At 40.8% G+C, this 15,997-nt stretch overlaps 1 protein-coding gene across 4 annotated transcripts in view; it reads left to right on the forward strand.

The window, feature by feature from the left end:
• The window catches only part of LOC141258878 (protein eva-1 homolog C-like), a 723,187-nt gene extending 707,731 nt beyond the window's left edge, over positions 1-15,456 (forward strand). For 2 of the 4 annotated variants that reach the window (XM_073674091.1, XM_073674092.1), the window contains exons 8-9: positions 5,760-5,831; positions 10,976-15,456. In XM_073674091.1, coding sequence (XP_073530192.1) covers positions 5,760-5,831; positions 10,976-11,346 — 443 coding nt within the window. In that variant the 3' untranslated portion in view covers positions 11,347-15,456. The remainder of the gene's footprint in view (positions 1-5,759; positions 5,832-10,975) is intronic. The other 2 variants (XM_073674093.1, XM_073674094.1) reach the window with 1 other exon arrangement.
• Positions 15,457-15,997: the final 541 nt, after the last annotated feature.

The raw sequence follows: 15,997 nt of genomic DNA on the forward strand, positions 1-15,997 counted from the left end.
CCCTGGATAGGGAAGGAGGGGGATGAGCTCCCATGTCTCCCATGTTTTCTATAGCAGTTAGTGGGGACTAACACATGGGAAAGTAACTTGGCTTGAGCCAACTTCAGAGAGATTGCACCAAACCTCCTCCAAGACACCAGAGAGGAAGTCAGCAGACTGCTACAGGGAGGTGCCATTGATATTCACATGTTCCTTTGTGAAGGCCAAAAAAGTATTTAAACACCCAGGCCTAGGCGTCAATTAGCAGAAGGCAGGTAGCCTCTGGGTCCTAGAGTGATACAGATCTAAGAAGGCGTCTGTAATGCCAAACGAAGAGATCTTCTGCAACCAACTGCAGGGAGACAGTCACATCTGACACACCTATGATGGAGTGTTTCCATTCAAGAGAGACAAGTTTTCCTGTGGAAAGAAATCGCAGCATGCTGCGAGTGGCCCCGAAATTCATATCACACGCACCCATTTAAGTCTACTGGTGCGTGTGAAACATCGGATTGCATTCTGATGTCTTTCGACATCTGCTGACTCAGACAATGGAGAAGATGGAGAAATTTGGTTCTCCATCTTCTCCACACCTGTGCTGTGATTCTCTCATGCAAGAGAAACTGATCACCCCAAGATGACACTCAGCTCAAACTGTGTCAGAGTTTGAGTCGAGTGTCATTAGCATAATGTGCCCAATTCTCTTGCGTGAGAGAATATATGCTCTTGTAAGGGTCTGCTCGCTGCAGCGAGTCATTCTCCTCTGCTCCTCAGCATGTGCGGTCGCCTCAAGCCAGGTGAGTATGAGTTTTTTATTTTATTCTTCTTTTTACACTTTTCGGAGAATGCAGCAGCTGAATACTACTCTTAACATTGTCCCTTGCTCGTGCTGATTTCAGCGCAAGCAGGGGACAATGAGAGATTCCTTCAGCACCCTACGCTTGGGAACAGCACTATCTGTACTGCTGATTCCAAGGCGGCTGTACGTGTGATTCTGATGCGGCACATGGTTATCACACAGGTACACACAGACACGGATGTCTCCTCTAATGGTTTTACCAGTACTGGAAATATCTGGGCGTGTGAAGCCTAAGACTACGTTCATAAATGTCTATAAGGTTCATCCGAGTGACCTTTTAAATCCCATAAACTTTTGTTGAATAAAGCCATTTCAAAAACCGTGCAATGGTTTTAGAACCCAAGGGTGAGTTTGTTACTGTTCTAGGTTTGCGTGTCAATGACTTTGATGTCTGAGAACTCGGATACTTTAAGCTCCCGAAATAGGATGAAATGAGCCTTACCAAATAGGAGTTTATTATTTTTCCAGTATTACATGAGCTACACTGACACATTGACATTTGAGATATAGGACAAGAAAACTATAATCCGAAGTGTCAGTGTGTCCTTATCCTGGGCCCATGAATGTCTGTTTGAAATGATCTAGAGCGCCATTGTTCTGTGTTATAGAATCTTCGTTTCACAGGGTCAATGTCTGGTTTTAGAACATTTAGGCTACGTTCCTACAATGAGCTTTTGGTGCATTTTTGACGCTGTGTATTTTCCCTGTGTCAAAAACGCAGCATCTCACAGTTCAAGCAAAGTGGATGGGATTTATAAAAATCCCCTGCCCACTGTGCTTTTATTTTACTCATCGTAAACGGACCTGCCGTGAGCTTTTCAAATCCGCAGCATGACAATTTCTCTTGCGGGTACGCTGAGTTTTCTGTGCGGATTTTCTCTATAGACTTGGATTAAGTGCGGAAAATCCTCAAGCGAAAAAACACACAAGCATTTTTAGTGCAGTTTCGATGCAGAAACGCATCAAAAACGGATGAAATCCCCACCAAAGTATATCAATAAAGTTTTATCAAAGCCATTAAATACCAGGAACAAAATCAAGCAGCTTTATTTAAAGCATAGCACACCAAAAAGGCAAACCCAGCATTAAAAATACATTAAAAAACAAACAAAAAAACAAGGCAATGAAAAACCGGAAGTAATCTAATTTTAAATAGGTGCAAAAATGGTGTAGAAATTCTGCAACATCAAAAACTCTCAAAGCTATAAACTAACTGAAGACACAGGGTCTTCTGTGGGCGTAACACTGCTTTACCCGCACCTTATGTTGTCTGACTAGTGTGGCAATACTTTATTGAACCACAAAGCTGACAATAAACAGAACAGTCCCAGCAAGTACCCAAGATGGTGCAAATTACCGAGTCCTCGCCCTTCTGCTGGCATGCCGGGAATAGAGTAGCTGCGATTTCTGGGCTTCCAGGGCAGACTATCCCCACCAGTGGCACCCTGCTTTTGGCGGGTCCCCAAAGAGAAGAAGGTAACAACAAGCTTGGGAAACTAGCAGAGAGCAGTGAGGTCTTGGGCTTTGTGTCCCTTTTGTCCCAACCTGCATTCTTCAAGACATCTCTGAGGGTTCAGCAATGGTCAATGGAGCAGATCTGTATTCCTCCAGATGGGGCCGTAGTCCACTTAGCTGACGTGCTGTAGAATGACACTGAATAGAGGCAGAACCCTCTTTTCATAGATCACAATTGTACTTGCAGCCATCAAAGGTCAGGGATGAAGGTGGAAAGAGCTCATGACTCATTGTTTGAGCATTTAATCAACTTGCATAGTTTGTCGTCCTTTGCTCAGCAAATCAACTTCCTGGGCTGGTAAAATACGTAATCAGCATATTATCAAACAGTATTGCTCCATGACCCTATCTTGCAAGATTTGCAGACAATAAGATGCAGTACATCTTAACTCAAGTGTCAACATTTAGGATTATTCAAACAATAGTCTGTTAATCAATCAAAGAAGAAAACAGGTTAAAGTCGACATAAAAAATAAAGGTATATTGCTCTTGGCCATCAAAAAGTATGTCTGGCATAATTAAGAAAAGCTGTGTTGTCACACTAACACTCTCTTCCAGAACCTAAGGCCATGATTATACTGATTCATTGGCCTACAGCAGTGTAATTTTCCTGTAATCTTAAAACAACTGGTTTGCACATGATTCAGTTGCACGTCACTTTTTTTTATTTTTGGTCTCAAGTTGCTGTGTAAAATCGTTGCATATTTACTGTAATTTTGGAAAATTGTGTGAATCCCAGCATGATCACATCACGTGAACATGGTCTTTAACCCCTTACTAGTCTGGGGCGTATTAGTACACCCCAGGCTATCACCCCAGATTCAGTGAGGGCTCCAGCTGTGAGCACGCACTGAGCACATGTCAGCTGATTCTTACAGCTGACATGTGCCCTCAACAGCCGCGGGTGGAATCGCTATCCACCCACGACTGTTAACCAGTTAAATGCCGCTGTCAATCTCTGACAGTCATTTAACAGCGCCTAACCAGAAGCGCGTCTCTTACCCCGCCCATCGGTGACCCTGTCACATGATCGCGTGTCACTGATGGGTGGGCATGACAACCCTGGGTCTGCAGCAGACCCCAGTGGTTGTCATGTAAAGATCTCTGAGCGCCACCTAGTGGTCGGCGCTCATAGCACAGGAGCGTTTCTGCTATATACAGGCGATCTGTTAATCACCTCTACTTTGCATAGGCGATTGGACAGTTGCTGCTTCTAGTCTCCTATGGAGACTATAGAAGCGAGCAAAAAGTGTAAAAAAAAAAAAAAAAAAAATTTAAATCACCCCCTTTTTGCCCCATTCAAAATAAAATAATAAAAAATAAATCCCACATACACACTTAGATCGGGCGATTCTGAACACGGCGATACCATCAATATAAAAAAAATTAATTCTGGCATTTGGAATTTTTTTCTCGTTACGCCGTTTACTGATGTGATTAAGTTTTTTTGGTCGCCGCAACATTGCAATAAAATGCAATAACGGGTAATCAAAACATCGTATCTACCCCAAAATGGTATCAATAAAAATGTCAGCCCAGCGCGCAAAAAATAAGCCCTCACCCGGCCCAAGATCCCAAAAAATGGAGACGCTACACGTCTCGGAAAATGGCGTTTTTTTTTTTTTTTTTTAAGCAAACTTTGGGTTTTTTTTTTACACCGCTTAAATAAAAAAGAACCTATACATGTTTGGTTTCTACGAACTCCTAATGATCTGGAGAATAATAATGGCAGGTCAGTTTTAGCATCCAGTGAACGTGGAAAGAAAAAAAAAAAACCAGAAAACTCTGGAATTGCAATTTTTTTGCAATTTCACTGCACTTGGATTTTTTTTCCTGTTTTCCAGTACACGATATGGTAAAACTAGTAATGGCGTTTAAAAGTACAACTCGTCCCGCAAAAAATAAGCCCTCACACTGCCATATTGACCGAAAAATAAATACGCTATGGCTCTGGGAACAAGGGGAGCAAAAAATGAAAATGCAAAAAACTGAACATGACAAGGTCGTAAAGGGGTTAAGGTATGTTTCCACACTGGGTGCTTGTTATGGATTTTGTTGCAGAAAGATCCATGACTGTCCCATTCATCAGCAGCAACCCTGTTCAGATGAATTAAACTGATTCTCCGTTGCAGAAAGCTCTAAATTCGCCTTCCCACGTGTGTAGAGTGAATTCCCACACTACGAACTCCATTTTTTTACTCTGTGTTCTTTTCTGCAGATGTCTGACCCCTACCCCCCCCCCAAAAAAATAAATAAATTAAATAAATGCAATACCTTTTTTTTATTTTTGTTGCACTTTTGAAAATTTCGATAATAAAACTCATATTATAATTGGGACTGTCTGAATGAGCTTTTACTTTGCATCAGTGCAACCCCAAGTGTTAACCTGTTCTAAAAAGACAAGAAAACTTTGATGCTCTAGGAATTTGTGTCCTCAGATTTATCATGAATTTTTTTTTACCCTATATATATTTAGGTTCTTAGTTTTACGTCTGCAGATTTAGCCCGCAAAAAAAACCCTAAACTTTCCTTCCTAATCCACAGTGTTCAACTGTGTTAAAGCAACTGGAACGTAATAAGATCGGCCATCTGCTCTTTTTATGTAAGATCCATAAGGACTCTGTAGACTATGGCACTCGCTGCCACTGACTTGTCTGCCAACCTCTCGACAGCGACATTGTAAGTGATCAGAACTCTTGATGAATTAATAGCTGTGTGTACATTTGGCCCGGCTAATCGTAGTGTTTGCACCTGCTAAAGTATTGGCCATTACATGTCCAGCACAGCTGTCCTGCTTCTATAAATACCGGGGCATTCCTTCAAGAGCCACACAACCCTATTTACTGGTGTAAGATGTCGAATGTCTTTATTTATATGTTGCAATGTTACAAGCGGAGTCTTAAAAGGTCCAAGAGTAGCAGCTGTAGCGTAGAAGTCTGAACATGAAAGGATAATGTGAGGCTCGCGTTGTAAACAGCAGCGAGATATGCCACGAATTCTGACCGAAGTGTCCTACTGTAACCCTATGATGATCTACTAGGCATGATGCATATGGAAGAAGCCTAAGATACCCTTACACATTAAAAATGGAGGCAGAGGTGTTAACAGGTACACGGATGCAACAGTGCAGACAATGAGACGGCTAAATCAATAGTTGTTCAGCACCAAACGATAAATATGTAGTCATTGTGTCAAAAGTAACAGTGAACAATGAGTAAAGTATGGCACAATCCGCATACGGTAGTACAACTAATCAGGATATCTATACAACGATTTATATATACACACTATCAGTTATGCTTACAGTTAAGGGACTGCTATCGTATGTAATGTCTAGTCCTAATACCCCAACCTAATGGGCATCGCTCTCACTACTGGGCCTGTCACCATTGTCTTTTTTTTCTAGACTGCTCAAAACGTCACACAGGCCCTAATGGGGGTCGACAATACTACCCGCTAAGCCGCAAGTCACATATTGGTGAGTTATTTGGTACATGGTATGCTTGTCACACTGGCCACCTTTGCTCCCTAAAGCACTGCCCTATCCCCACTCTGTACCATATGTCTTCAATGGCGATAGCTGCTGACATGAATGTCCTTCCTCTGCAATCAGGTCTTTCTCTCAGCCCTGGCTTGGCCCACTCTGCTTGGATCTCCCAGATCTGGTCTCTAGTCTCTGACCTTGGCTTGGCTCACTCGGCTTGGATCTGGTGTCTCGTCTCTGACACTGGCTTGGCCCACTCTGTTCGGATCTCCCAGATCTGGTCTCTAGTCTCTGGCCTTGGCTTGGCCCATTCAGCTTGGATCTGGTCTCTTGTCATTGATCTTGGCTTGACCCATTCGGCTCGGATCTGGTCTCTTATCTCTGGCCTTGGCTTAGCCCACTCTGACTCAGAGTGATTAGAGCCAGAGATGAGACCCGAGCAGTCTGTTCTTCACTTGCATCTGACTACTCGGGTCGGCTCTTCACTCACACCTTTTCTTTCATAATAATTTCATAATCCTAACTATAATCCAGCTCGCTGTACCACACATCCGTCCTGTTGGAAGAATGGGAAGAGTTGGCCAAACTTTTGTCTTCCTGGGCTTTTTATAATTCACTGCGCCACAGCAGTCACCTGACCTGGTGTCTCCTCTAATATTTTCCCTCAGGGAACATGTGCTAAGCTCTTCAGTTCCTACTATTGTCATTCTCTCCTCTCTGTTCTTATCTTTGCTCAGAAAATGGCGATGTTTACTTGTAGACACTCATCTTAAGCGAGATCATGGTCATCTTTTTACTCCTTCATCCCCGTACAGAGGGATGAAAACTGCTAAAAAGGAAAAGCATGTTTTTGTTGCCCATAGCAACCAATTAGAAATGAAACCTAATACGTATTTTGAAACCTGAAAACTGTGATTAGTTTCTATAGACAACATTGAGGCCCTGGAGCAGATTTGTGAAAATGGTTCCTATGTGCAACATAGACTTTTTTTTTTCTTTCAATTTCTGAAGTCTGTTTTAGGGCCTAAATATCGCCCATTGCAACCAATCACAGCGCAGCTTACGTTTTTCAAAAGTGCTCTTAGAAATGAAAGCTGTGCCGTTATTGGTAGTTACGGGCAACAGTTCTTATTTTTAGCAGTTTTCATAACTTTGCTTCTATTTCTTCTAGATATACTAGGCACGATACATCCATGATGAATCTTATGGATGCTTTTACATCATCATACGGTTACACTAAAGCTTCAGACCGAATCGGCGGACTATGGCGCTATTTCCAGTGAAAGTCTCACATTATCCTGTTATGTTTACACTTTTACACCTTGATGAATCGATGCAGCCAATCACAGAGCGGCTTTCATTTGTAATGACATTTTTGAAAACCGAAAGCTGCGCTGTGATTGGTTGACATGGGCAACATTGACTGTATTTAAACTCGGGGTGAATTTTCATGCTGCAGATTTTGCAGATTTTTTTTTTTTTATGCAACTGAATATCATTTCCATAGTGTTTCAGAGCAATGAAGCTGTCGCATAGCTTTCTGCAGCAAATACGGAAGGTGTGCACACAACCTTAGTCGTAATTCTACAGCCAAAAATAAACTCCTCAAAAACACCACGTTTGAATATACTGTTGTTCTCTGGCCATCGTTTTTTGATGTATTTATTGTATTTTTTGTTTCTGCAAAAAAAAAAAAAATTCAACACTTCTAAATCTCATTCATACTACACTGCTATTTTTTCCCTTTGCCTGAGTTTTTTTTTTTTTTTTTTTTAAATCGCAGCATGTCAATTGATTGTGTTTCTATTGCAGCTGAAAAAGCACCCAAAACCACTTAGAAAAAAAAAAAAAACATTATTTGCTTTTTTCTTTTTTTTTTTTTTTTACTGTGGTCTGGTACTAAAAAACGCCTTAAAAATCATTGTGCAGCCACACTCTTTAAATTGCAAATTTTTAGCCACAATTTTAAATTAAAGCAAAAACAATTTTTTTGCCTCAATTTTCCAAAATTGCTGCAATAAATGTACAATGTAATGTGATTTCAGTCCCAAATAATGACAATACAATTTTCAAGAAAAATTCACGTCAGGGGTCCATGTGGTTTTTGATGAGGATTTCAGATTTGGCGGTGTGTTTGTGCTGCAAAAAAAAAAATTTAATAGATTTTTGAAGGTGTTTTTTTGAGTGTCTTTTTTTTTTTGTCAAGTTTTGAGCAGATTCCAAAAGAAAGATTTCAATGAATTTTTTTTTTTTTTTTGCATGATAGTTGAAGAAGAAAAAATTTCCAATGAGGCTTTGAAATCCTTATTGCATAAACAGCAATGTGAATTTCCCATTGAAATCAAAATCCATATCAAAAACCACTTACGATGACCTTTTTATTGAAGTGAATCCATTGTATTTAGACGGGCAGATTTCTGCCTATAAACAAACATCAGCCACACAAGTTGATTTGACTCTCGTTTTAATGGCCAGTTCACACTGGATGATGCAAACTGTAAGGGAACAGATAGTTGACATAGCATGAAAATCACCGTTGTTGGTAGCACAGTGCACTCTGTCAGGATTCTTTGGTACCACGAGCAGGTGGCCATGTGATCCTTCTGGCCACATTCTGAATAAAGTGCCCGGCCTCGCTCAATTCATTTAAATTACTGCACGTGTCTTGTTGATACGTGACTGAATGTATGCAAATCTCATGCGTTCACGGGCCTGCACACTCCCCGGCGCAGGAGAATCCTGACTGTATGCGACTGCAGACTTTACTTAAAAGGTGTTGTCCAAGTTAGACACCATTCAACTCAAGGTTGATCAAGTTGATCTCTGCCAGTCATTCAACTACACATCACAAATGAATGCTTCAGCCCACCGGGGGAAGCTGTTGTCTACTGGTGGCCAATCCGACCCGTATTGGAGTGCATACATGTGAACTATGGTTTTGATTTGTTCACCTTTTCATATGCGGTGAAGTTTGCTGATTGCATTATTGAGCAGTTAGAACTTTTCAAATATTGAGAAATCTTCCAAAAGGTCTAAGGGGTGTTTCCTTAATTTATCAGATGTTCTTAAAATATATTGCAGATAAAGAAAAATGTAAAATCACAAAAATCCATCCTTGTGATTATTAAAGGTCGTCTTAAAAAAAAAAAAAAAGAAATGTTGTGCAGACTCTTAATATTGCACAATGGGCCAATGTTCTGAGCCGAGGTTCACTTCATGCATTTGGGAACCTAATAATTTGTCATAGGGTCTAGTTTTTCGGCTATTTGCCAAGCTGTAGCAGTACAGGAAGGGCAGATATAATTGCGGGAGTGTAGAGGAGGCTACAAATATAATTTACATTTTTTTTTGCCATGTCAAACATCGGTCAGGCAGGAATTTCATTTTTCGGTGGTCTGGGCACAGGGCCAGAGGGGGTCCTCTATGACTATATGTTAAGAGATTAACTTTCATCATGTAGAATGTAAAAAATATAAAGGCTACCACCAGATGTATAATTTAAAATTCACAATGTATAGGGCCTTGTTGTCAGATATGTGTGTATAGTTAAATAATATCTAATAAAAACTTAAATATTTTATTAGTATTTTATTTTTTTAGTATTTTATTAGTTTTAATATATTAAAGCCTCAGCTTTTCCACAGTTTGTCTGCCTTTAGCTGCATTGTTGTCAGAACATACTCATTTGAAGGCATGCGAATTTACCAGGGAATAGCAGAGGTTTGGAAGCCACTCGGGCAACTTTTTTTTTTTTTTCTACAAAAATGAAGACCAATCACTTTATGAAAGATTGTAAAATCAATTAATCGACTTTTCACGCGGAAACTTAAAGACTTACTACAAGGTTCTCCATGATCACAGCTGATCACTGGTTTGCACAAAAATGGATTGGTATTCCCATCTTTAAAAAAAAAAAAAAAAAAAGGGGGGGGGGATTGCGTGACACTAGGATATGACATCACTTAATTGGTGGGAGTTCACCTTTTGTGGTGCTCATGGATTATGAGAATGAAGGGGCAGTTGCACTGGAAAACCACTGGATTATATGGAGAATTAAGTATGTACCACAAGATGGACCGATTTGAATCTATGGGGCTGTTCACGTGTCCATGTTTTTTCATGCACCGTGTGTCGGTGCAGATCTGAGACATGTTTTTTTTTCTGGCATCATGGATAAAAAGTGGCAATATAAGTCTACGGGTCTGTGAAAAACATATACAGCACACAGATTACAATGTTAAATACTGGCCTGTACACAGATGTTAAGTATCGAAGCTTTGTCATTTATTTATCAATTTGTGGAAAACACTGATGACATTGATGGGGGGAGAATGGACATATTGATGACAAATTGAAAAAGGTTGTTGGGATAGGGAGATGAAGACACATTGCTAGAGTGTTTCACATGAGCTTGTTTCATGATGGTCAAGGTCGTTAAGAAATATATATATATATGTATGTAGTGTATAATATAACATTAGGATATAAAGGGATTTTAAGGGAGTTGGTCAGCAAAAAATTACTTTTTGAACCAAGGACAGATGCTCTGTTCACCCTTGGGAAGGTACACTGGATTGTTTGGCCACACCATCTACTTGTCTACCATCCATCTATCTCCACCCTCCTCTGACAGCTCTTGCTTTTACGTGAGCCAATCAAGGAAGAGGATAGCAGAGATGGATGAAAAACCAGAAGTTGGGAAGGTGCACTTAATTCTTTGGCCACGCCAAGTTTGCACTTTTGTGACTGAATAGTTTGTCAGCACAAAACGACTGTTCAAGTGTGCACTGAGTGACTCTGCTTGGTTTGGTGTGGTCAAAGAATTTAGTGCACCTTCCCTTCTACTTGTTTTCCATCTATTCCCATCAGTCGTCATTGATTGACAGCTCTGGTTTTACATGAGCCAATGATAGTTGGAAAACAAGTAGGTGGGTAGGTGCACTGACTGGTTTGGCAGCACAAGATAACCGTTATTACTATGCACAGGCATTTGGTGCACCCTTACTGTGGCTAGATTTACTGGTTTTAAATACAAAGTCATTCGTTATAAATTGGCTCATAGATTTGTTTAGTGTGTTTGTTTGTTTGTTTTTTTTTCCCTGTTCCCTCTTTGACACGTCTTTCTGATTTATTTGTAGAAAATCCGGAGAGGGCTGCTTTGTATTTCGTATCTGGAGTATGCATTGGCCTAATTCTGACACTAGTGGCTTTAGTAATGAGGATATCCTGTAGGACAGACTGTAGGAGGTCATCTGTGAAGAAGAATCCCAGGAAACAGGAGAGTGACAGTGACACCAGCGACAGCGATGACGACTCTGACACCACTTCCGATCTCTCAGCCAGGAGGCACAGACGCTTCGAGAGGACTTTAAATATGAACGTTTTTACGTCTGCGGAAGAACTTGAGAGAGCACAAAGGCTTGAAGAAAGGGAACGCATCATTCGAGAGATTTGGATGAACGGACAACCAGACATCCCAGGGACAAGGAGCCTCAACAGTTATTACTAGGGATTCTTCTGTTCTTGGAACAAACTGGGATTAACAATGGGAAACTTGTATTTTCTGAGAGATTGGAACAGGAAATGCAGTGAAAGCATTTATTTATGAGTTCAAGCTGAGCAGTTCCTCAGTGTTCAGATCCTTAACATAACAAAAACTTGACAATTATTCCTGTTGTCCAAGAGAACAATTGACAGAAGATCTCTACCGGTAATCCGGTTGCTGGAGGGGACAATTTATACACCTCTGATGTGACAATCTTCATTGAGACACTAGTGATGTTGTCCGAGGCTGGTCCTTGATGACTCTCGATGTTCTCCATTTGGGATATGTTACCAGCAAGGACAATAGAACAATACAATGCAGGACACTTTTGGGCATTTTTCTTTTCCGTAGAACAACCAGAAGGACAATTTTGTTTCTTCCAGAGAGATAGTCTTGTCTATAATATTTAATAGATGTTTGAAACCTTTCTGTTCTTGGCAGCATTTAGAACTGACACCTCAGGGATGAAGTACTGTTGTATTCGCATAAGCTTTTTTGATCAGCCAACAGGATTCCTAACGGAGCTGGATTTACAATTAGAAGCTTTCGGGCAATTTGTTGTTTTGACCGGAGTTGATGCTGGCATTCAGCCATCTTTACTTTGAATTATTGTTCACATTAAAATCAGCAAGCTGTCTACTTTGGTCTATAGCGATCGGCCAACACACTAGGAACTCCTAAATGGCAGATGTCAGGGGTGGAAAGTACTGGGCAATTTGGAATCAAACATGACCAATCCTTTGTTTTCCCATTGGGAAAAGCCACTGCCAAAAGTGTCTATTTTAAATAATCAGTAGAGAGTAGACTGCAATTAAACAAAATTGTCGTAAAATTTAAAAGCGAAAACTGGGACCAATCCTGACAGACCCTTTTTATGATTTTTTTTCTAACAGTAGCTTACCAAGCCATCCGCTAATCAGGCAGCCACAGCATAGCCTCATTCAAGAGCTATTATTATTATTTATTATTATAGCGCCATTTATTCCGTCAGTTTACACGTAAAAGGGGTATACATAGCAAAAACAATTACAATAATCTTGAACAAAACGTGAGGGCGACTATACAGGAGGAGCGAGGACCCTGCCCTCGAGGGCTCAGTCTACAAGGGATGGGTGAGGATACAGTAGGTGAGGGTAGAGCTGGTCGTGCAGCGGTATGGTGGAGCGAGGGTTACTGCTGGTTGTAGGCATATCGGAAGAGGTGGATCTTCAGGTTCCTTTTGAAGGTTTCTACGGTAGGTGAGAGTCTGATATGATTGGGGTAGAGAGTTCCAGAGTAGGCGGGATGCACGGGAGAAATCATGTATGTGATTGTGGGAAGAGGAGTTAAGAGGGGAGTAGAGAAGGAGATCTTGTGAGGATCGGAGGTTGCGTGCACGTAAGTACCGGGAGACTAGGTCCCAGATGTATGGAGGAGACAGGTTGTGGATGGCTTTGTATGCCGTGGTTAGTTTTGAACTGGAGTCTCTGAGCAATGGGGAGCCAGTGAAGGGATTGGCAGAGAGGAGAGGCCGGGGACTAGCGGGGGGACAGGTGGTTTAGTTGGGCAGCAGTCTTTAGGATAGATTGGAGGGGTGTGAGAATGTTAGAAGGGAGGCCGCAGAGCAGGAGGCTACAATAGTCAAGGCGGGAGATGAGGGCGTGCACTAATGTTTTTGCAGATTCGTGATTGAGGAATGTGCGGATCCGGGAGATATTTTGAGTTGTAGTCTGCAGGAAGTGGAAAGGGCTTGGATATGTGGTTTGAAGGAGAGATTAGAGTCCAGGGTTACCCCAATTTACGCTACTATACCTTTAGCCAGGCTCAGGTTTATGGGAGTCCTTAGGTGATACTCTATTGCCCCTCTCTAAAGGTCCCCTCACAGCATAAAACAAAGTTGGCCAAACCCGCTGAGTTTATCTGGACTTGCCAACTATCTCGTAAAGATGAGGACCTCCCTACTCTTCCCTGGCAAATGGTGCTGGATGAAAGAAGTATTGAGCATGATGAATTTCAACACCCCGTCCATTTGTTCTCATGGGTATACGGCAGCTTATATCCCCTGAGGTATGCTAACCTGATTGTTTATTTTGCCAGCGTCAAATTTTGAAATGGCAAAGTAAAAAGAATTGAAAAATAAATTAAATTCAGCCTTGACCACATTCATGTACTACTAGATTTCCTAAAACAATATGGCTACAACTGAAGCCTTTGTTGACCATGAGAACTGGGTTATACTCGCTCCGTTGTAATATTGCTATGGTCAGCACTGTCTTCAGCTATGACATACTAGAAGACCTAGTATATTTGAAAATTGAGAAATCTAGGTAATGAAAATTCATTAACTGCCTGTTCTATGGAGCGCTGTAGAGTTTACATGATGGTTACTCTAATTTCATAAATCAATATTACACATGAAAATTAGCAATTTTGTCATATTTTATGCTGCTTTTATTCTCAATTCATAGGTAAAATCTGCAGAGGTGAAAGATCAATCCCAAAGTCTATATTCAGTTAAGACAGATTTTCCAGTTACTGAAATAGGAGATGACAGTTGGCGCTTTTAAAATTCTATGGAGAGAGGAAGAGGGGAGAGGAGATAAAGGCACAGACGATATGCTGCGAGTTCTCCTGAAACAGACATTGAACACCATTTCAGAACAGTAGCTGTTTCAGGAGAACTTGCAGCATAATATTTATTCTTCCATAGACATTGAGCACCATTTCATAACAGTGGTTATGGAAGAATAGACATGCTGCAAGTTCTCCTGAAATTGTGTTCCGTGTCTATGGAAGAACAGTAGCTGTTTCAGGAGAACGTGCAACATAATGTCTGTCTGCCTCTATTTCTTCCCCCTTCTTCCCCTCTCCAGACAGATATTATGCTGCAAGTTCTCCTGAAACAGTTACTGTTCTTCCATATACATTATGCTGCAAGTTCTCCTGAAATGGCGTTCAATGTCTATGGAAGAACAGTAGGTGTTTCCGGAGAACATTCAGCATAATGTCTTTCTGCCTCAATATCTGTCTGGAGAGGAGAAGAAGGGGGGAGGAGATAATTCTGCAAGTTCTCCTGAAACAGTTACTGTTCTTACATAGACATTGAGCACAATTTCAGGAGAACTTGCAGCATAATGTCTATGGAAGAACTGAAGCTGGAGAGAGGAAGAGGGGGGAGGAGGTAAGGGCAGTCAGACATTATGCTGCAAGTTCTCCTGAAACACCTACTGTTCTTCCATAGACACTGAATGCAATTTCAGGAGAACTTGCAGCATAATGTCTATGGAAGAACAGTAAATGTTTCAGGAGAACTTGCAGCATGTCTGTCTGTCTGGAGAGGGGAAGAAGGAAGATGAGATAAAGGCAGACAGACATTATGCTGAAAGTTCTCCTGAAACACCTCGGGTCTTCCATTGACATTGAGCACAGTTTCAGGAGAACTTGCAGCATAATGTCTATGGAAGAACATTATGCTGCAAGTTCTCCTGAAACACCTACTTTGTGTCTGCCTTTTATATCCTCTCCCCTCTTCACCTCAACATAGAATTTTAAAAGCACCAACTACCATCTTGTATCTCAGTAATGAAAATAATCTGTATTCACTGAAGTCAGATTTTACCCGTGAATTGAGAAATTTGAGAATGATCAGTCCTGATGGCGAAAGAAGCAGATTTATCTAATAAGATATATTACAAAGTTTCTTATGTTCACATGTACTTTTGATAAAGGAAAACAGGGGGACATTAAAGGGTAGAGTTTTATTTTTTGTTAAGTTTCAAATTATAAATCCAACTCTGTGTCTATATTAAATATAGGAATGAAGATCTCCCTGTGGCTGTGGTGACCCTGACCTACCAGTGATGTCTCAGATGATAACAACCTTAGAGAGGTTGAACTGTTTCAATATACATAAATATATAAGTATTTGGGAAATGCTGCACAGTCCATGTGCCTTATTGAGTATCTGTTGTCCAGCTATGTCTCCGTAATGAATGGCAATGCACAATAATTTTTTATATATTTTATTAAAGGAACAAAAAAACATTTGTATGTGGAAAACAAAGGGAGACCAAATGTGATGGAAAAAATAAACAAATAAAACAAACTTTTTTTTTAATTATGAAGTGATTAATGTAAAGAAAATGCAAATACTCTTCAAGAGGTTCTTCACTTAACATAACTGTGAACTTTAATATTCGTAAGTAGGGATGAGCAGACCTGTGGAAGTTTGGGTTCAACCGCACTTCAGGTACAGTTCTGGTACCCAAACTTTGGACTAAACTTCAACTTGAACCTGAACCCCATAGAAACCAATGGTGAACTGAACTTTGGAGCTGGAGATCTCACTCGCTCTCTTGTACGCTCTCTCGTGCACTTTCTCTCGCCCCATAAACTTTTATCCCCTGTTTGAAACCTAATACTGGGGCAGACCCAGCCTTAGTGCAACATGTGCAGCCAGTGTTCCTCTTGTATGTTGGAAGTGTAAAATCTTTTCAGCCTATCATAGAACTCCAAGCAAAATCAAGTGATTCCTGCAGATTTCAATAGACTGATTGCTGGTATTTAACGCCTTCAGCACTTTAGACCACCAGGGATGTTGGCATTACCTTAATATCCCAGCCTACCAGGACTATTA

Source organism: Phyllobates terribilis, unplaced genomic scaffold (genome assembly GCF_046119375.1).
Source record: "Phyllobates terribilis strain yellow unplaced genomic scaffold, ASM4611937v1 Scaffold_3__8_contigs__length_932513732, whole genome shotgun sequence".
Taxonomy (NCBI): Eukaryota; Metazoa; Chordata; class Amphibia; order Anura; family Dendrobatidae; genus Phyllobates; species Phyllobates terribilis.